Source organism: Oryctolagus cuniculus, chromosome 6, assembly GCF_964237555.1.
Source record: "Oryctolagus cuniculus chromosome 6, mOryCun1.1, whole genome shotgun sequence".
NCBI lineage: Eukaryota > Metazoa > Chordata > Mammalia > Lagomorpha > Leporidae > Oryctolagus > Oryctolagus cuniculus.
This window is the reverse complement of record NC_091437.1, coordinates 83822413-83844387: the sequence shown is the minus strand read 5'-3', so window position 1 is coordinate 83844387 and position 21975 is coordinate 83822413. Positions and strand designations below refer to the sequence as shown.

General features: G+C 41.6%; 1 protein-coding gene across 5 annotated transcripts in view; it reads left to right on the top strand.

The window, feature by feature from the left end:
* NSMAF (neutral sphingomyelinase activation associated factor) overlaps positions 1–21975 on the top strand; it is a 66382-nt gene that overhangs the window by 10492 nt on the left and 33915 nt on the right. For all 5 annotated transcript variants that reach the window (XM_070075059.1, XM_051844491.2, XM_008255557.4 and 2 more), the window contains exons 2-9: positions 3914–4003; positions 8202–8280; positions 8375–8442; positions 8523–8559; positions 13062–13112; positions 16594–16665; positions 16971–17018; positions 17127–17179. In XM_070075059.1, the coding sequence (XP_069931160.1) occupies positions 3914–4003; positions 8202–8280; positions 8375–8442; positions 8523–8559; positions 13062–13112; positions 16594–16665; positions 16971–17018; positions 17127–17179 (498 nt within the window). The remainder of the gene's footprint in view (positions 1–3913; positions 4004–8201; positions 8281–8374; positions 8443–8522; positions 8560–13061; positions 13113–16593; positions 16666–16970; positions 17019–17126; positions 17180–21975) is intronic.

Here is a 21975-nt window from a genome sequence, read left to right as displayed (position 1 = left end):
ATTGCTTAGGTCTCTCATGTCGAGTAAATTTGTTATGCTTTTTTCTTGTTAACTGTCTTTTATTATAGGATGGGTAAGGAAAAGTATCATACCCTCCATCCCTTTGACTCTTCAACTCTTAAAAAATTGCTGTCCAGTATATTACTGGGGAGATGCTTCCAATGGTTGGGGGGAGCAGGATGGTGGTCATAGTACTGTGATCTTACCCTGGTCTGTCCAACAGTGTTCTTATTTTATTCCTCATATCAGAAATAATTTTCAGAAGCTTAGAAAAATGTCCAGTTTGATTAAACCAGCCCTCTCTTGGGGACATATAGTGCAGGTTGATCTAAGGATGGTGTTGGGGTATTGAGAACAGAAGTGGCAAGTACATAACACTCGAGGATGTTCCTGGGCACCACATGTGTCCCCTGAGTATCATGTGCTTTCTCCCATTGAGGTGGTGTCATACTCAACACAGTGAAGCCTGTTTTATATCTCCAATCCATAGAGAGGATCGAGTAGCAGAACCTTAATCCACTGTCAATACTAATCAACAAGATGTTGAATGATTTTGAATGAGCGTTACTCCATAAGGGCTGTCTGAGTAGAGCTATTTTATGTTGTTCATTGGGTTTTATACATATACTTTAAAATTCACTGACATGAGGGTAGGACAATATTTTTAGGACAAAAATTGAATTGCTCAAGGAAGAAATTTGTCTATAGAGAATTATACCATACTTCTTTAAACACTGATTAAACTAGGCAAACACAAGACCCAGGCCAATAGTCTCCTAAAGAAACAATTTATAGTTGTATAGAATGCTAATGGATTAGACCAAAAATTTCAAAAACAGTGATTTAATTTTTAAGTATGAGATTATTCCATAGAGTGTAATTTGAAAAGTATTGTTCAAAATACCATGAAACTTAATTACAATTTTTACATAGAAGAATTGTAAAGCTGGTATAACTTCAGTAAAATGAAAAAAATTTCAGAAAAATTCCTTAATCTTTTAACTTTACATGATAAAATTGGGTTGTAGCCCTTCACTATATATTTTACATTTTTTGCAAAATATGCATATTGACAAATTGAGACTATAATTATTCCATTTACCAAAATGATTTTAGTTCTAAAATAGTTGACAGCAAGGAACGAGTTAGAATATATGATTATATTCTAATAATTATATGGAAGAGCTAGTTGTCTCTGAACACTACTTCATAGTAATAAAATTATGCAATGGTGTTTTAAAAGCATATTTGCTCTGTTTTTCCCTTTCTCCAAGAGGGAGGAGAGGGAAGATTGGGAGACAAAAGGGAGAGTTGTATAACTCCAGCCCAAGCAAAGTGTTTCCAGTCCTCAATATATTCAAAATAAGCTAAATAAGCTAAAATAAGGCTCAATATGATTAGCAAGTATCTTCCTGATCTCTGCCTTCCTGGAAATTATCTGATGCATGAAGAGTCTTCCTAACAATCCTCAACCTTGATTTTATTGACATTTGTATTAAGTAATGATAGCATTTGCTGTTATACTCTGGGCTTATTATTAGCTCATGACTAATTCTTGTTCATGGATTTAAAAATAGAGGGCAAGTCAATAGAAGTTACCTATTAGCATGGTAGAACTGGTTCCTTGCTGTCATTATCTTAAATTTTATGAGTGTTCTTTCTGTTCACATTTTTTAAAATGAGGAATCTCATCTTGTGTCATAGGTGTAATTTCTTCTTGGTAAGGATATTAATTATGGCCTTTCGACCTTCTGTTGTCTGCGTCAGCTCTAGGCCTTCAAGTTGCATTCTTCCTGCTCTTCTTGCTGTAGTTCTTTAGCATCAGAAGCTGATGCTCTTGGGCTGCCCAGTCATAGTGAACCGTGAGACATAAAAATCTGTGTTGCTGGGAGTAAGCTTTTCCTGTTGGGCTTCATTGTTGGGATGACAGTGTAGAGACTGGCTCTTAGAAGTGCCTCTTTCTGCAGATCTTTTCTCTGGGACTGTTGAGGTTGCTTCCCACAACTAGTTTACCAGACTCCTATGTGGAATGGTATCCTGTCTTCCTGCTGGTGTTCATGTATTCAGCTTTTTTGCTTAGTCACTCCTGTTTCATACCACTCCCCATACTCTCCACCTTGCCGGATTTCTAGTTTGGAGCTGCTTGTTCAGTTTTTAATATAGAAAAACCATGTGCTGGTGTGAGGTAGGGATAATCTATTAGGGAAAAAAACTGGGGCCAGCACCCCAGTCACATTTTGAAACCATCCCCCACTGCTTCCTCCCTGCCCTCTTGATATCTGATCTGCAGTTTCTGAATTCTGGAAGTCCTGTGCAGAGAGTTTGTTTTCTCTTGCATGGCCCCTTCTCTGCGAGCACTGATAGTTCCTCTTGTGTGCTTTCATGTCACAGATTTGCACATACCTCCTCTCTGATGTCTCTCCAATGTGATTTCATCCATCTGTGGGTTTTACCATTTAATAAATGGGTTTATTCACCTTTGGTGGCGTTTCAAGAGTAAGTGAGGGGCCAGCATTGTGGCATAGTAGGTAGAGCCACCGCCTGCAGTGTCAGCATCCCATATGGGTGCCGGTTCAAGTCCCGGCTGCTCCACTTCTGATCCACCTCTCTGCAGTGGCCTGGGAAAGCAGAAGATGGTCCAAGTGCTTGGGCCCCTGCACCCATGTGGGAAACCCGGAGGAGGATCCTGGCTCCTGGCTTCAGATCAGCCAGCTTTGGGTATTGTGGCCATTTGGAAAGTGAACCAACGGATGGAAGACCTCTCTGTCTCTGCCTTTCAAATAAATAAATAAATATATAAAAATAAAAAGATTAAATGAAATAAGCATGTGTGTGTTACCTACCACATTTAATCGTCTCACACTTGGAACAGCAGGGACGCATTGCAAGTCCTTCACTTTTCATGAAAGCATTTCTCTTTAACTCTACATGGTGTTGTGGTTTCCTGATCTTTACCATGAAACAGACAAAACAACATGCTTTCACCTCTTTGCCATGTATTTGTTTCTGCAGAACATACAACTAAATATGTTTCTTACTTTGTTTTTAAAAGTTTAAAGCAGGCCGGCGCCGCAGCTCACTGGGCTAATCCTCCGCCTTGCGGCGCCGGCACACCGGGTTCTAGTCCCGGTCAGGGCGCCGGATTCTGTCCCGGTTGCCCCTCTTCCAGGCCAGCCCTCTGCTGTGGCCAGGGAGTGCAGTGGAGGATGGCCCAAGTCCTTGGGCCCTGCACCCCATGGGAGACCAGGAGAAGTACCTGGTTCCTGCCATCGGATCAGCGCGGTGCGCCGGCCGCGGTGGCCATTGGAAGGTGAACCAACGGCAAAAGGAAGACCTTTCTCTCTGACTGTCCACTCTGCCTGTCAAAAAAAAAAATTTTTTTTAAAGCACTTAGAACTTAAAAAGAGCTATAGTTTTTCTTATTTTACTTATAAAACATCCATTGTGTGGAGAGGATTAGTTGGTTTTTATGGGAGGAATAACTCAAGATCTGTGGTCTTGTGGGAGCAGCAAGGTAAACTCAAATAACCCTGAGGCATGGCACTGGGTGGGGTGTGTAGGGCAGGGAAGAGGTGGGGAAGCCTAGCACGAGCAAAAACTCCAAGGTTTGTACAAGCAAGAACAATTTGGATTTCATGAAGTGTGGGGTTTCTGTAAAAACTAAGTACATCTACCGGATACATGACTTCATTTTTGGCATGACACTTACTTGACCCACAAGGCAGGCCTGTTTGAGTGCTTCCTTTCCCACTGAATAGAGAGAAGAGCCTGGCATGTGATACAGGCTTCCTAAGTGAGTGTCAGATTAATGGATGGAAACGCATTTGGGGACCAACCATGTTCAATGCACTGCTTTCATGCACTTGATAAAAGATGAGTGTGAATGAAAGTTGTTTTCTCCCCTGAAATTTAGGTTTTCCTTGCTGCTGCTGAACTTGGAGGAGTACTACTTTGAACAGCACACAGCTAGTCATATTCAGTACAAGGGCAGTCATGATGAAAGGTAAGAAAACTCTGGGCTGTCTGTGGACTAACAAATGTTTCTGATGTATGGGATTTAAAAAATCAGATGTATGATCGTGTAGGAATTTCCCCCTTCTTTCTTACTAGGAAAAGTGATGAGAAGAGAGGATTTACCAATTGGTGTCAGAACAACAAATGTTTTTCAAAGCTAAAAAGTGTGTTCTCTAATTCCATTAGGGCTGTGAGTGTTTTAATCAGCCAGATAGAACTGTGAGCCATCCCATCATTGTTTTCTTACTTTCCTCTTGTAGTTTTGCAGCAGATTCTGCTCTGTTATTTGGGTTATGGTGTCATCAAATAATGATCATAGAGTATAAGAGATACAAAATCAGCACTTTCAAAATGATTACTACAGTTTGAACTAGAAGCGAGTCTGGTTTCTCTATTTTCTTTATTATATATGTGTATGTGTATATATATATGTTTATATATAAAGATTTGTTTATTTGAAAGGCAGAGTTACAGAGAGGCAGAGACAGAGAGAAAGATCTTCCATCCGCTAGTTCCCTCTTCAAATGGCTGCAACTGCCAGAGCTGTGCTGATCAGGAAACAGGAACTTCTTCCTGGTCTCCCATGAGGGTGTAGGGGCCCAAGGACTTGGACCATCCTCTGCTGCTTTCTCAGGCCATAGCAGAGAGCTGGAACAGAAATGGAATAGCCAGGACTCCAACCAGCACCCATATGGGATGTTGGCACTGCAGGTGGCAGTTTTACCTGCTATGCCACAGCACTGGCCCCCTCTCTGAATTTTCATAACTACTGCTTACCACTATAAACGTGTGTTCTGTGTCTCTGATCTTACCTTTGGAAAGCTATATACAAAAGTGTATAAGGAAGCTTATTGTTTATTTAAAATTCCAACTGGGAATTAACTAAGATGGAATTTGTTCCAGCAAAAATATATTCACTAATAATTTCCTTTAGGGAGGTTACTTAACAATTATAGACTATAACTTGGAGTATGCTTTGATATTAAATATAGTTACTTTTAGCATTCTTCAGGTTTTATCCTTTAAAGGATCAAAAACAAGTAGTATTTGTTTAAATACAAATTAAAGTAAAAATAACTTTTTTTTAAGATTTATGTATTTATTTGAGAGGCAGAGTTACAGAGAAAGAGGAGAGACAGAGAGGGAGGTCTTCCATCCGCTGGTTCACTCCCCAAATGGCTACCATGGCCAAAGCTGTGCTGATCCAAAGCCAGGAGCTTCTTCTTGGTCTCCGTTGTGGGTGCAGGGGTGCAAACACTTGGACCATCTTCTACAGCTTTCCCAGGCCATTATTAGGGAGCTGGATCAGAAGTGGAGCAGCAGGACTCAAACTAGCACCCATATGGGATGCTGTCTCCCCAGGTGGAGACTTAACCTACTACACTATGGCACCACACCACCCTGCCCAATGACTTGACTTTTTAAAAAAGTTTTACTGGATTTTATTTATTTGGAAGACAGAGAAAGAGCAGTCTCACATTTGTTGGTTCACTCCCCAAATGCCCACAAGAGCTGGGGCTGGGCCATACTGAAGCCAGGAGTTGGGAAACTCAATCTGGGTGTCACATGGGATTGGCAAAGACCCAACTACTTGAGCCATCACCTGCTGCCTCCTAGGGTGTGCATTAATAGGAAGCTATACACAAGACTGAGGCTAGAACTTGAATCAAGGCACTTCAATGTGGGTTGTAGGTGTTACAAGCACTATCTTAACTGCCATGCCAAATGCCTGTCCCCACTTGACTTTTTGTTTCAAAGCTTGAGACATATCTGTTTGCCTAGCATATTTACTATTCCTTAAACATAGCACCTTGCGTTTTCACCTCTGGAAATTTTCCTCAAAAACTTTTCCTAATTCCATACCTTTCTTTTTCTTCCCAACACTTCTCTATCTTATATCATCATAAGGTCTCACTTATAATTAAATACGTTTTATTATTAAACCACAAGTCTTAGAACAAACTGAAACCTGATTTTAAAGTTGTTATTAAAGCAAATGATACGAAAGACTGCATGCACATTAACTTACCAATCTGCTGGTGCTACTTCTAGAACACCATCTCTAAAGTACACTAACAAATATATAAATGAGTGTATGTACAAAGTTATTTTTTGTAGCATTTTGTAGTATTTGATAGTAAAATACTGCCAGCAATTCAATAGGAGACCAATGGAATATTCCGCAATATGTACACATATGGGAGTACTGGGCAGCTGTATTGAGGAATGAAGTTCTGTATAATGCTGTGGACAGATCTCTAGGATGTGTGAAGTACAAGACACAAGGAGCAGATTGCAGCCTATTGTATACTTCCTTTAGAAGAGAGGAGATGGAATGGTTGTTGTTTTTAATTGGAAGCATGACCCAAAAACTAATGGAAATGATTGTCTACACAGAAGAGGGAGATTTTGGGGTAATATTGAGATGGAAACTAGACTTCATGAAATATATCTTGTTCACAACTTTGGGGTTTTTTGTTTTAAATTTGTTTTTAAAGATTTATTTGTTTATTTGAAAGTCAGGATTAGAGAGAAGGAGACAGAGAGAAAGATCTTCCATCTACTGGTTCACTATCCAGGTTGTCAAAATGGCCAAGGCTGCGCCAAGCCAAAGCTAGGAACCAGGAGCTGCTTATTGATCTCGCATGTGGGTAGCAGGGGCCCAAGCACTTTTCCCAGGCCATTGGTTAGCAGGTAGCTGGATCAGAAGTAGAGCAACCAGGACATGAAACTGTACCCATATAAGATGCCAGCATTGCTGGCAGCAGCTTTACCCATTATGCCACAATGCTACTCTCCATAACTTTGGTTTTAGAACCTTAGAAATATGTTATAGATTTTTAATATAGAATTAAATTTAAAAAATAGCAGTAAATCTTAATCATAAGAAAATGAAACAAACTTAATTATTAAGTTAGAGTTATTATTTTAACCAACTTTCTCTTGGCTAATTTCTCTGGCTAAAACTTCCCAGCACTATGTAGAATAAAAGCAGTGAGAATAGACATCCTTGTCTGATTCCAGATCTTAAAGAAAATGTTCTCAGCTTCTCCCCCAATCAGTACGATATTGGCTGTGGGTTTGTCATTTATGGCCTTTATTATGTTGAGGTATATTCTTATTATACCTAACTGGTTTAAGGTTTTCATCATGAGTAGATGTTGAATTTTACCAAATGCTTTTTCTGCATCTATTGAAATGATAAAAGACTTCTATCCTTTTTTCTGATGTGACGTAAATTATGTTATTGTATGTTATATGTCCAATCATCCCTGTATCCCTAGGTTAAATATCTCTTGGTCGTAGTGAACAATCTTTTGGAAGTGTTGTTTGATTAGATTTGCTAGTATTGTATTGAGAATCTTTGCATCTGTGTTCATCATATATTGGTCTATAGTTTCCTTTTTGGGGGGTGGGGAGGTTTGTATTCTTGTCTAGTTTTGGAATCAGAGTAATTCTGGCTTCACCGAATGAGATTGTAATGGTTTGTTCCCTTCAGTTTTTTGGAATAGTTTGAGAAGAACTGGCTAAAACAAGCAACTGCCTCTAAAATTCTGAGGTAGATTTCCTTCCAAAATTTATTAAACTAGCATAAATGTCTCAAGAAAGGATGACAGTTGTGAAATCTATAACAGATTTATTTGGTATTAAAATAGTAGTCAAGTAGTCTTTTAAATTATTATCATGGAACAGACTTTTTCCTGATTTCCTTCGTGCCCCCAAATCCCTATTTAGAAGCATTTTATGTGCTAAATTAAACTCCTTTGCTAATCAGTTTTAGATTTTAAATATTTCCTTCTGGATAATTTTTCCAGATAAGGGAATTGAAATCCAATTGAATTCATTAAAAGCTGGAAAGATCCAGCATTTGTTAACATTTCTGGTCCTTTGTTTCCTTCTAAGAGTAGTCTTGAGGAACAAATGAGATAATAAATGTAAAATGCATAGGTTAGTATTCAACAAACCCAATCATAATTACAGTAATGTGTGGATTTCTCTAACCTCTAAGGAGGTGGAGATAAATGGAAATCATTTAGTTATTTTTCCAAACTTTCATATCCTATCTTTAATTGCCTTGTTTATCTTTTATTAATTATTGGTAACTTCTTTCCTAGTTAACATGTATTATGGTTCTTTTATGAGTTTAGTTACATTCATTAAATAAGAATTTGCACTTCTACCTCTAGGAAAATCAGAGGATCCTTAAAAATATGTTCCAAGTCAGTGATTTTTGAACCAGATGCAATATCCCAGCCCATCATTAAGGTAAAAGCATTTTAAGTGTAAACAGAAACATTCCTATTTTTGTGTATAGTTGACTTTTGCATATTTTTATAATAATTGCTCTCATTTCATCCAGATTCCTTTGAGAGATTGTGTAAAAATAGGAAAATATGGAGAAAATGGAGCCAACATACATTTTGCAAAGTATGTCATTTTCATTAACTATTTAATTTTACTTCAACCAAAATACTGTATATGTTTAATGCCTTTTATCTGTGTTTTAGGGCAAAATCTGGGGGGATTTCACTCATTTTCAGTCAGGTAAGACGCAAAAGTGATTATTTTTTCCTAATCTGAATATTATATATCTTTTTTAGCATGAGATTATTTATTTATAGAAATACAAAATGGAGGTCACTGGAATGTATGTTGTAAATGATCTTAAAATGTAACTGTTTTGAAATATATTTGTAAGATGGGATCTCACTGGTATTAAGTGTGTGCTGCCTGCAGGCTTGAGGTTTTGTCCTCGGGAGCTCTGGTGGTGTGTGAGGGTTGGAACGCCTGTTCTGTGGCCTCCTAGTCACCAAGAAGGTGGGATGCCAGCAGCTTGCCGCTTAAATGATGTCAGCTGACTCATGACAACCAAGGCAGTGATGAGGGATCAGTAGTCTTGTATCTTTATGATCCTTGGGGTCAAGACCTTCTATTCATTCCACATTCTATTTTTTAAGATTTTTTTTTTATTTGAAAGAGTTACAGAGAGAGAAAGGTCTTCTACCCACTGGTTCACTCCCCAAATGGCCCCAGTGGCTGGAGCTGAGCCAACGTGAAGCCAGGAGCCTGGAGCGTCTTCTGGGTCTCCCATGTGGGTGCAGGGGCCCAAGGACTTGAACCATCCTCTGCTGCTTTCCCAGGCACATTAGCAGGGAGCTGGCTCGGAGGTGGGGCAGTCAGGACTCCAGTTGGCGCCCATATGGGATGCCGCACTCAGGCCGGGGCTTTAACCCGCTGCGCCACAGCGCCGGCCCCTCACGCCACATTTGTTCTGTGCGCATTTATGCACCGGCTGCTGTGCTCCACACAGCCATCTGATGCAGTTACTGGCAATTCAAGATAAATTAAAACTTGGATTTTCTCCCATCACGTAATTAGCGTGTGGCTTTCTAAAGATTATAAATAAGAAGTGAGTAGAGATTTTCTGCTGCTTTGATTTGTCTCCCAATGTCTTCTTCATCTTTAAAATGAGAGGGTTAGTGGTATTGCCTTGACTGCAGAGATTCGGTTCACTGGTTGGTTAAGCTGCTCAGATGGCTACGGTTTTGTGATCACTTGGGTGAGGAAAATGTGGGAAATGAAGAGGCACTGATTTCTTTACCTTGGGATACTACTCAAAGCCTTTCACATGTAAGTAGCCAAACCTGCATCAAGAGCTCAAGGAGGCCAGTGAGGAGCCGGAGAGAGAGCTCCCAGATCACAAAATTCTTCTGGATGTGTGCATTGAAAATTATTTTAAGGAATCCAGGAGATAACAGATTACATGATTTTTCTTTCCTTTTTATTAAATTATTTAAAAGACACAGGGACTGGTGCTGTGGTGTAGTAGGTTAATCTTCCACTTGCAATGCCAATACTCCATAGGGACACCAGTTCTAGTCCCAGCTGCTCCACTTCTGATCCAGCTCTCTGCTATGGCCTGGAAAAGCAGTGGGAGATGGCCCAAGCACTTGGGCTCCTGCACCCATGTGAGAGACCTGGAAGAAGCTTTTGGCTTTAGATGCAGCCATCTGGGAAGTAAACAGGTAGATGGAAGAGAACGGTCTTTCCTGTTTCTCCCTCTCACTGTCTGTAACTCTAAAAAAAAATAAATAAATAAAAATAAATAAAAGACACAGTAACAGAGATGGGGGAGAGACAAAGGGGTAAAGTGAAGAGAGATCTTCATCTACTGGTCCACTCCCTTTAGCCAGTCTGGGCCATGCTAACACGAGGAGCTGTGAACTCCTCCCTGGGATCCCACATGGATGGCAGAAGCCCAAGTACTTGGGCCATTTTCTCTTACCTTCCCAGTGTCATTAGCAGGAAGCTGGGTCTGAAACAGAGCAGCCAGGACTTGAACCAGCACTCCAAACCTGGATGCCAATGTTGGAAGTAGTGGCTTAACCCACTGTGCCACAACACCAGCCCCACAGAGTAGGTGATTTTCTACATCTACTTTCCACTTTTATTAAGAAAGAAGACATTTTGCAGGGTGTCATCAACTTCATACTGTTTCAACTGGCGCATTTCAGTTACAGCCTTTGACTACTTGGGGCTAACCCTGTGCTCACATATCTGTAGTATCATTCCGCTTCCATATATGGATGCTTCATGACTTATTCTAGATAGCCCATAGCTTAAAAGGAAGAGGTACTTTTTCAGTTAGCAGTAGGGTTTCCGTTATAAACTATACATTTTATTTAGTAAAAATCCAATAAAAATCCTCTACTTTTAGTCATTTGTAGATGTCTCATATCAGCCCAGCTCAAAACCAACTTAACATCAAGGAGTACATAAACACAGACTTCTTTTTCAGGTATCTCTTAAGTTTCAAGGATCAGATCCACACCCAGGCAACTCGAGTCTTTTGATTATTTACAAAGGCACATGGTTCAGTGATATGTCATGATACCTTAGGTTCATACTTGTAAATGATCATTTAGACTCCTATATTCAGTGAGGATTATATTCAAGGCTCTGTAGATTCAGGGAATAACAAAATGCCTGAAGGCCCTCTCTCCAATGACTTGACTTTTCAGCGGGGAGACAATGAATGTCCTCTGATGTCAGGTGGCGATAACTGCTGTGAAGCACATGAAAGCAGGACCAAAGTGTTGTGGAGATGGGTCCCTAGCTGTGTGTATTCCACGTTCCTCTTTTGCATAAGAGAATAATTCAAAGCGGAGTCATAAAGTGCATAAGTGAGCCAGGATTTATTTAAAGGGTTAAAAAGAAAAGTACACACTCAGACATGAATGTGGGCTACCCTGTGAGGAGAATCACACCCTCCCCAGTTGGGGGTGGTGCTCTAATTGAATATTCAAATAGGGCAGAGTTTGGCCAGTGTCAGTGTGCATGTTGCTCTCTGGGAAGGTTTTATGGCATCTCCAATGTGGCATTCAGTATACTTGTGTTCATTATGGCATCTTCATGATGGAGGCTCAGGTGCATCATGGGAAAAGGAGTGTGCTAAATTCACATGGAAGGGGTGGAGCTTTTTAAGGGGTGCAGGGTCAAGGCATGGAAACCTGCCAGCTTCTTTGTCACTCTAAATTCCCTGCCAGGCACACTTCAAAGGGATGGAAAATGGTGAGGAATATTACTGTGGTCAGGGAGGCCTCCTTGAGAAGGTACCTCTTGACTATGGAGACTCAGCGGGTGGGAGGGAGAAAGGAGGGGAGCCATGCATTGCTCAGGAGAAGTATGCCAGGTACAGAGAGTGGTAATGGCAGGGGGAAGGCACGGGTGACTGAGTGTGCCTGTGGCGTGAGAGTTAAGGAGAGTGCTGTGAGAGAGGCCGGAGAAGAGGTGGGGACCATGTCACCAGGGCAGTGCAACCTCTGTAAGGATTTCCAGTAAAGTGCAAAAGAGAACAGCCTTTGTGGAGTTGAGAGAGGAAGCACAGGATTTGGTGTGTGCATGTTTGTCAGTCTCTCTGGAGGCTGTCAGGCCCGCCTCCAGCTGGGTGCACAGTGGTGCCTCTGTTAGGATGAAGAAGCCTGCTAGGGTACCCCCTGGGTTTGGAATGTGAGGCCTGAGCTGCCTGGAGAAGTTCAGCAGGCCTTTGGGTACATTCATCTGTCCTGCAGAGGAGACTGCAGGTTACAAACGTGGGAGGCTGTGTTTTAGCCCTGGAGCCGGCTGGGGTTTTCCAAGGACTGAGAGTGGGCAGAGAGGCCAGTGGACCCAGCCCCTGCAGCTCTGTAACATTTGAGGTTGGAAGGGAGCAGGGCCCAAACAGAGCAGAGAGAAGAAGCAGCCAGTGAGATTCTGGGGAGCTGGGCTCCAGGGAGTTGGGTACAGTGCTTCAGGCAGAGTCATCAGCTGTCATGGGCTATGAGAGTCCAGGAGGACTTGAGAATTAACCCTTGGATTTGGTGACACGAGGTTTTGTATCTCTGTAACCATCTGAGGAGTGGTTTCAGTAGCTTGATGGGGATGAAAACCTGTCACAGATCCTGGAGAAAGTATGGACAGCTCTTATAGAGCTTTGTCACAAAAGGAACAGAGAAATGGAAGGGGATGGGGTTGTCTGGTTTGTGGAGAATGGTAGAGGGTGCAGAGTATCTCATTCTATGCCCTGATGGAGTGGTGGCCTTTTGAGCCCAGGCTGATCCTCCATCGCAACAGGAGGAAAGGCAGGGAAGAGGGTACAGGTGCAGGGAGATTGGTGGCTCTGGTAGATGGTGTTGCTTGTTTATTAATATGCACTGTGAGGACTGCTGTTCAGATGGACATGTTCCATACCACAGTGACTTTGTTTTATCCATTTCTTAGAAAATTGGCACTTAGATTAGCTTCCTTCCTGTCTGCATTGTACAAGTGATGACATTGGTAAAGTGTCTTAGATACTCATTTTCCAGTAATTCTTGCAGCTTTCTTGCTTTGGTGATTCTTTTAAATTTAATGTTATTTTAACATAGGAACTTCATGTATGCTAGTACTTTAGGAAACAGAGATTATGTAACAATGACTTAAAATTCAGTTTGTAATATCCTAATTTACAATTACTCTTTACAATTAAAACTTTAAACATTTTACAAATATTGACTTGTCTTTTTCAGGTATATTTCATTAAAGAACATAATATTGTTGCACCATATAAAATAGAAAGGGTAAGTAAAATTGCATTCCCAGCAGTCTTATAATTTTGAGTAATAAGATTTTATGAATCTGTTAACATCTTTTAGTCAAATGTAATAATAATAGTAGATATTAAAAGCTTATTACCTGACAGTTATAACAGAACCCAAGACAACCATAGATGTTTTAATCTAAGAGAATTCAATAAACTTTTTGGCTTAAAAAAATGTACCTGATGGAAAAAACAAACTTAAATGATTAGGTTAGAAATTGAAATCAGAAGGCCCAGCACTGTGGGGCAGTAGGTTAATCTTCCACCTATAGTGCCCACATCCCCTAAGGGTGCCAGTTCTAGTCCTGGCTGCTCCTCTTCCAATCCAGCACTCTGATGTGGCCTGGGAAAGCAGTAGAAGATGGCCCAAGTGCTTGGGCCCCTTTACCCACGTGGCTCCTGGCTTTGGATCAGCGCAGCTCCAGCCGTTGCAGCCATTTGGGGAGTAAACTAACAGAAGGAAGACCTTTCTCTCTGTCTCTCCCTCTGACTAACTCTGCCCTTCAAATAAATAAATAAAGCCTTTAAAAAAGAAATCAGAATATGTATAATTTAAGATTATTTACTGGCAGTTACTGAGAATTTATTTGCCAGTACATTACCAAAAATTTATTTTTTAAAATATTTAAGGAAAATATTTGCAGGTTATAAAATATCTTTGAGAACTCAGTAATAATTTATAAGTGTTCTTAATTGAGTAGAAGCTATGAGTAGACTTGAATACAGCATCTGGATCCCCAGGACTTTTCATGTAAGCACAGATATTCCATTTAGCCAATCTGTGTTTTAATTCTTTTTGTTTTAACTTAATAATATGTAGTAAAGTGAAAGTTTGTACAGGACCTAGGAACAGGGCTAGTGCAGTTACTCTCAGGTGATGTTGTTGCCATTTTGGGCAGCACAGTTCTTCCCTGTGTTGGTCTGTCCTTCCTATCAGCCTCTTCCAACCTAAGTGACTCTCCCACACTGCTCCCCCTGCTGTCCTGCTGCTGTTATAGCACCTACACGCATGGACAAGAGCCCCTGGGGCAGTGGAACACTCTCCCTACCCTAAAGCCTCTCGAGACACCTGCAGTGCAGGCTGCACAAGTTATAAATACTAGGGGTTTTCAGAAAGCTCATGGCAAATGCTTATTATGAAAAAAGCTGTGCATGCATTTCAAAATATTTAAAACAAAATAAGCTTATATTTTTATTCTATTTTTCACAGACCTTTTGAAGTATCTTATATGTATTAGTCAAGGTTCTCCAGGGAAGCAGAACTAGTAAGTTGTATGTATACTAGGAATCTTTAAACAAGTTCATGGAAAAATGCACATTATCTTAGGTCCATTTTCCACAAACTTTTTTTTTTTTAAGACGATTTATTGATTTATTTGAAAAGCAGATTTACAGAGAGGCAGAGGCAGAAAGAGAGAAGTCTTCCATCCACTGTTTATTCCCCCAGATGGCTGCAACAGCCACAGCTGGGCTGATTGGAAGCCAGGAGCCTGGAGCAGCTTCTGGGTCTCCCACGTGGAGTGGGAGCAGTGGCCCAAGGACTTGGACCACCTTCTGCTGCTTTCCCAGGCCATAGCAGAGAGCTGGACATAGCGGAACAGCTGGTTCTCAAACTGGCGCTCACATGAGATGTGGCACTGCAGGCAGTGGCTTTACCTGATATGCCACAGCACTGTTTCCTCCATGAACTTTTAAAATCGCAATCTTATAGGTATATATGCACCCATATATGCATAGGGGTGTGTGTGTGTGTATAGAGGGACGCAGGTTGCTTTATTATTATAAGGAACTGATTCATGATCATAGAGTCTGAGAAATCCAGACCCAGGAGAGCTGATGGCATAAGCCCCAATCTGTGTATGAAGATGGAAGACCCATGTCCCAACTCAAATATAGGCAGGCAGAATTCTTTTTTTTAATATTTATTTATTTGAAAGTCAGAGTTAGAGAGAGGAGAGGAAGAGAGGTCTTCCATCTGCTGGTTCACTCCCCAGTTGGCTGCAATGGCCAGAGCTGTGCTGATCCAAAGCCAGGAGCCAGGAGCTTCTTCTGGGTCTCCCACACAGGTGCAAGGGCCCAAGGAGTCAAGCCATCTGCTGCTGCATTCCCAAGCCATAGCAGAGAGCTGGATTGGAAGTGGAGCAGCCGGGAGTTGAACTGGTGTCCATATGGGATGCTGACTCTGTAGGCGGCAGCTCTACCTGCCACTCCATAGTGCTGGCTTCTTCTGGAAAGAATTATTTTCCAAAAGTGGATCTGCTCACCTGTCAAGGCAGAAAGCCAATCCCTAACACCAGGGTGTGGAAGAAAGGAGGTATCTATTGCAAAGCACAGAGAGCAAGGAGATGGGCAGATATCACTGAATTGCCGGACTCCCTGAGGAGTTAGGGGAGAAGGTTCCTGGATTGTATCCAGTTTCCAGGTTATTCTCAGAGCTTGTGGCCTTCCTGCAGTTCTTTAGGGAATTTCATTGATTGCAAAGTGGGCTTCAGTCAGTCTGGGGGCTGCATGCAGGTGGTAGTTACTTTTTCACCTGGGGCTGGAGTTTTTGGAAAGGACACCTCTCAAGACAGTACCCAACTCAAGGTGTTACCCACAGGGGAGATGAGACACCTTGGGAGTCTGGTAATCAGGGACCTTGTAGGGCCTACTGCACTACTCCCTCAATTCAGTGAGCTAATTTGAGGTTGACTGACAATCATAAAAACAGGACAAGAACAATTTAAGGGAAGGAGGATAGGAGACTGTAGGAGGAGACTGGGACCTGATGGTGTCTAGAATCTGCATTGAGGCGCTGTATAGGGGCCTGGTTTCAAAAGCACCTGCATATGTTTCATAGTCACAGAGCAGAACACATAGTAGTGAATTTCAGTACGCACTTCACCAGTGTGTAGCACATCAGTGAGGAAACAGGCCTTGAACTACCCTGAGGACCAAAGGGACCTACAAGACATCTCCAGAACACTGCAGGATGTGCGTTCTTCTCAAACACACGGAAACTCACCAGAAAGATCACATGCCAGGGCATAAAGTGAGCCTTCACAGATTTAAGATCGGAATCCTGTCTTTTCTAACCACGAAGAAACTAGAAATAATCGCAGAAGGAATAAGAAAAGTCATAAATGTGTGAAAACTAAGCACACTCTCAACTAATGGGTCAGAAATCTAAAGAGCAGTTCTAAAGTGTCGTGAAACAAATGAAGTCCAACGTTCCCCAAGACCAATGGGATGCAGCGGAAGTGGTACCAAGAGGGAAGCTTATGTTAAAATAGATCCACAAGTAAAAGTCCCAACTTACACCTTAAAGAATTAGAAGAGCAAACTAAACCCACATCCAAAGGAAAGGGGTAATAAATACAGCAAGGGGAGGGCGCACTAGGCAGAAGGGTGCAGAATTGACACAGCTGCACTGACTCTTCCAACAGCGTGTGTCATGTGCTGCTTCTCTTCCTTTTTGATAGGGCAAAATGGAATATGTCTTTGAACTGGATGTTTCAGGGAAAGTGGACGATGTTGTGGAGACGTTGCTTCAGGTAAGCGTGTGATTGCACCTGGCAAGGCAGAGAATTCAAAGCAGGGTGGGGCAGGAACTGTTTATTTAATTTTTTTTAACTCATATTTATATATCTTATTTAACCGTATTTTGTTTTCTAAATATGTAGCAGATTTACTTGAGTATGTTGAGTTTGAAAACTGTATGTTAAGAAGAAACCATAGATGTATCAGAAATAATATTGAGTGTTTCTGAGTAACAGAATAATTGCTGTTTTTCATGACTTCTAAAGAAATACCTTCTCTGAGGGAGAAAATAAATTCCCGTGTGTTTCTGATATTGTAGCTTCACAGAGCGTCCTGCCTTGACAAACTGGGTGACCAAACTGCCATGGTAAGAGTTCCTCGAATGATTTGTGTCTTTGGTAGTGAATTCACTGTTGTTGACATTTTATTTATAAATGCTTACATATGCACTTTTTAAATGGTTGTGTTTTAATAGATTACAGCTATTTTGCAGTCACGTTTGGCCAGGACGTCATTTGACAAGAACAGGTACGTTGTGAATTTTGTTTCCTAACTAAGAGAGCAGGTGGTATCTTCATCTGCACTCCTTGCTCAGTGTGTCCAAATTGCTGTCATCACGTTCTCACCCCAGCCTTGCTTGTCTTGGGGAATGTGCCAGCTGCAGGGCAGAAGTCTCCACAGCTACCTCAACCCTTCTCATGCTGATGTGTCGGTCTGAGAGGCCCCCTGTTTCATCTTCCTAAGGCCTCCTGAGTCGTTCCGCTGCTGTCTTGTCACTCAGTTATTTTTTTAGTTCAGGGCACCATCATCTCCCGCCCAGAACAGTGTGACAGCTTTTGGTTTGTCGGCTTGCATCCAGTACCCCCCACCTTCTTCAGGATGACATGTAGACATCCTATCATGCACACAGCCTCTTGTGTGCAAGCTCTTGTTGACTTCTTTTACTTGCTGACCGCTTCTGAATTCTGTGCTCCGGCTGTTTGCATGACGTACGATTCCTGTAGTGCCACGTTCTCTCTTACCTCTGAGCCTTTGTGTTCAAGCTCCGTTTTGCTTAGAAAACACCCTCTTCCTCTTTTGCACCTAGAAAGCTCTTATTTCTGATTTCGTATTAGTGGGAAGTTGTTTTTTTATTTTTCTTATTTACTTATTTGAAAGGCACAGTTAGAGAAACACAGAGAGAAAGATACCTTCCATTCACAGGTTTATTTCCCGAATGGCCACAATGATTTGGGCTGGGGCATGCCAAAACTAGGAGCCCAGAATTCCATCCAGGTCTCACATGTGGGTAGCAGAAGCCCAAGAGGTTGGGCCATCTTCCACTGCTTTTCCCAGGCATGTTAGCAGGGAGCTAGATCAGAAGTGGAGGAGCCGGGACACAAACTGGCCCCCGTTTGGGATGCTGTCACTGCAGATGGCAGCTTAACCCTCTATGCCTCAACAACTGAGAGCACTTCTAGAAAGTTTTCCCTGACTGTTTAGGTTTTGATAAGTATGTGCCTGTGCTTCCCAGTAGGATGGAAAGAAGACATTCTTACTGTTCTGTTTTATTTGTTGATTTTCTTGGCTTTTCTAAGGACATGGATCTCCTGTTTTTCTTATGTTTCTTGCTTATGTTAAGTAGATTCCCTTATATCGAGTAGATTTGGGCTTTTTTAAAAAGATTTTATTTGAGAGGCAGAGTTACAGACAGAGAGAAGGTCTTCTATCAGCTGGTTCACTCCCCAAATGGCCACAAATAAATGGAGCTGAGCTGATCCAAAGCCAGGAGACAGGAGCTTCTTCCAGATCTCCTGTGCAGGTGCAGGTGCAGGGGTCTAAGCACTTGGGCCATCTTCCACTGCTTTCCCAGGCCATAAGCAGAGAGCTGGATGTGAAGAGGAACTGCCAGGGCACAAATTAGTGTCCATATGAGATGCTGGTGCCGCAGGCGAAGACAGCCTACTGCACCACAGTGCCACCCCAGTTTGGGCTTTTTGTATTTTCATCTCTAATACCACTTTTTAAATTTCTAGAGCTTCATGATAATTAATGATATCTGGTATGCAGTACTCCACACGTAATTTTCCTTTTCAAACTTTTATGATTTACTACTCTGGGCCTTAGGCACTTTCATATAAATTGAGAATCCTTATCATTTTCCATAAATGAAAACCTTCTGGGATTGTGATTGTTATTACAGTAAATTTAAAGTCTTATCTCCATTTCTTCAGATCCTCTTATGATTTTCTTCATAAAGGACTTTCTGTCTTACTTTAATTTCCTATTTCATATTTTTGATGATAATATATATGGCATGTTACTGAATTTTTCATTTTTTGTTCATTGATATATTGAATGCAGCAGATTTTTGTGTACTTGTTTTCAGAAACCCTACTAACCTCAGTGATCAATTCCATTAATTCTGTATTTAGGTTTTTATAAGTATAAAATCTGTGAGTTGGGGCTGGCACTATGGCCTAGTGTGTTAAAACCCCAGCCTGCAGCACCGGCATCCCATACAGGTGCCAGTTTGAGTCTTGCCTGCTCCACTTCCAATTCAGCTCCCTGCTAAGTCACCTGGGAAAGCAGTGGAGGGTGGCCCAGGTTCTTGGGCCCCTGCACCCACGTAGGGGACCCGGAGGAAGCTCCTGGCTCTTGGTTTGGGATTTGCTCAGCTCTGGCTGGTACAGCCATTTGGGTAGTGAACCAGCGAATGGAAGACTGACCTCTCTCCATCTCTGCCTCTCTCTCTAACTCTGTCTTTCCAATAAATAAAATAAATCTTTAAAAAACTTAGTTTTTGGTAGTGTCTATTCACTAGCATTTTAAGTTCAGATTTGTATTTGTAATCACTTAGGACAAAGTAGAAAGTATTGGTTGAATAGATTCATTCATTTATGGATTATTTTATGCAAGGCTTTTGCTAGAAGCTTATGTTTATAAATGAGATTAGTCTGTAATATTCTGTTATTGCCTTTGTGAGATTTGGTAATCAGAGTGATCCTGACCTTTTGTCTACATTTTACCATGTTAAAAAAAAAAACTTGCCAGTTAAGCTATCTGATATATAATGTGGTGTTTCTGCCTATGTTTGTTTGGTTCTTTTTCTGTTGCACTATATAGCATTAACATTCTTTCCTTTTTGCAGTGGGCAGGATATGCTAGGTAATTGGCTTGGCCAAGATAGAATAATTTCCATTTTAGAAAAGGAATAATAGAAAAGTTACCTTCTTCCAACCCACTTAGAAAGTGTCAGTGTTCTAAGTAGTCATTTACACTTCATTTCAAGCCTTCAGCCAGGAATTCATTTGAAAAGTGGTTCACTGTGAAATTTAATTCCTCCAGTCTCTAAAATGTTAGACTGATGAATTTGGGGGAGAAATTTTTACAGTTTGAAGTGAAATATTCTGGTGCTTCCTCTAGAAGAAAAAAGTTAATTTTTGCCAAGATAAACTTTTTATTTATTTCTGAAGAAGTGCTTTTTAATTTAAGAAATAGAAGAGTAACTGTGTATGTTTTCCCTCTTCATTTCGAAAAATTTGCAAATGCTCACAAGTTGGAAGAATAATGGAATGAGCCCAGATGCCATGTGATTCACCAGGTGTTACGTTAACATTTTGCCAGATCTCTCTGGTTCCTGCATGCTCATACCCCTGCTTGTGTCTTGCTCCTTGTGGGTAGCTATGGGTAGACAGTCAGCCCTCCATTGCCTCAGGCTCTCCATCTGTGGGTTCAGCCAATCACAGATTGAAAACTTTTTTTTTTTTTTTTTTTTTTTTTGACAGGCAGAGTGGACAGTGAGAGAGAGAGACAGAGAGAGAAAGGTCTTCCCTTGCCGTTGGTTCACCCTCCAATGGCCGCTGCTGCAGCCGGCGCACCGCGCTGATCCGATGGCAGGAGCCAGGATCCAGGTGCTTTTCCTGGTCTCCCATGGGGTGCAGGGCCCAAGCACCTGGGCCATCCTCCACTGCACTCCCTGGCCATAGCAGAGAGCTGGCCTGGAAGAGGGGCAACCGGGACAGAATCCGGCGCCCTGACCGGGACTAGAACCCGGTGTGCCGGCGCCGCAAGGTGGAGGATTAACCTATTGAGCCACGGCGCCGGCCTAGATTGAAAACTTTTTTTAAATATTGTGTGTGTACTGAACATGTACAGACTTTTTCGTTGCTATTCCCTAAACACTACAGCATAATAATGATTTACATTACATTAGATGCTATAGGTAACCTTAAGATTATATAAAGTATATATGGTGGTAAGCAGGCACCCAGCAGAGCGATTAAGACACCTGCTTCCCACACCAAAGTGACTGGGTTCCATTCCTGGCTCAGGCTCCTGACTCCAGCTTCCTGCTAATGCAGATCCTGGGAGGCGGTGGTGATGGTTTGAGTAATTGGGTACCTGAACTGGTCTGTGGGGGAGAGTGCTCTCGCTCTCTATCTGTCCTTCTCTCTCTCGATCTCTGGATCTCGTTTAAAATTAAAAAGAAATCATATATATGAGAGGATGTGCATACTTAATATGTAAATATTATGCATCTTATATAAGGGACTGTAGCATCTGTAGATTTGGGTGTATGTATATATTATTTTATGTGTAGACACATAACATGTAAACGTGTGCATAAGTTTATATGTATATAAAAATATTGGATAATTTTTTCTGAACCTTTTGAAACTAAATTGTAAGACATCATGATATGGCCCCATAAGTACTCCAGCATGTATTTAAGGAAAAGATATTCCCTATTCCTTGATATCATTATCATACTCAATTAGCGATAATTCCCTAAGGTCATCTAATATATAGCCTTGTTTTGGAATTACTTTGAAGACAGAAACGTAGTGCAAAGTTATTGGCACATAGAAATGTAGGTAATTATTGGCCGACACCGCAGCTCACTAGGCTAATACTCCACCTGCGACGCCAGCACCCCGGGTTCTAATCCCCGTCAGGGCACCGGATTCTGCCCGTTTGCTCCTCTTCCAGTCCAGCTCTCTGCTGTGGCCCAGGAAGGCAGTGGAGGGTGGCCCAAGTGCTTGAGCCCTGCACCCGCATGGGGGTGTGGGGATGGGGAGGCACCTGACTCCTGGCTTCGGATCGGCGCAGTGTGTCAGCTGTAGCGGCCATTTTGGGGGTGAACCAACGGAAGGAAGACCTTTGCACGCCTCTCTCTCTCTCTCTCTCTCTCTCTCTCTCTCTCTCTCTCTCTAACTCTGCCTGTCAACAAAAAAAAGTAGGTAATTTTAAAAATAGCTTGTATCTTGAAACTTTTCCAAATTCATTCATTAGTCCTAGAAGGATTTTTGTAAATTCCATAGAGTTTTCATGCAATCATTTAA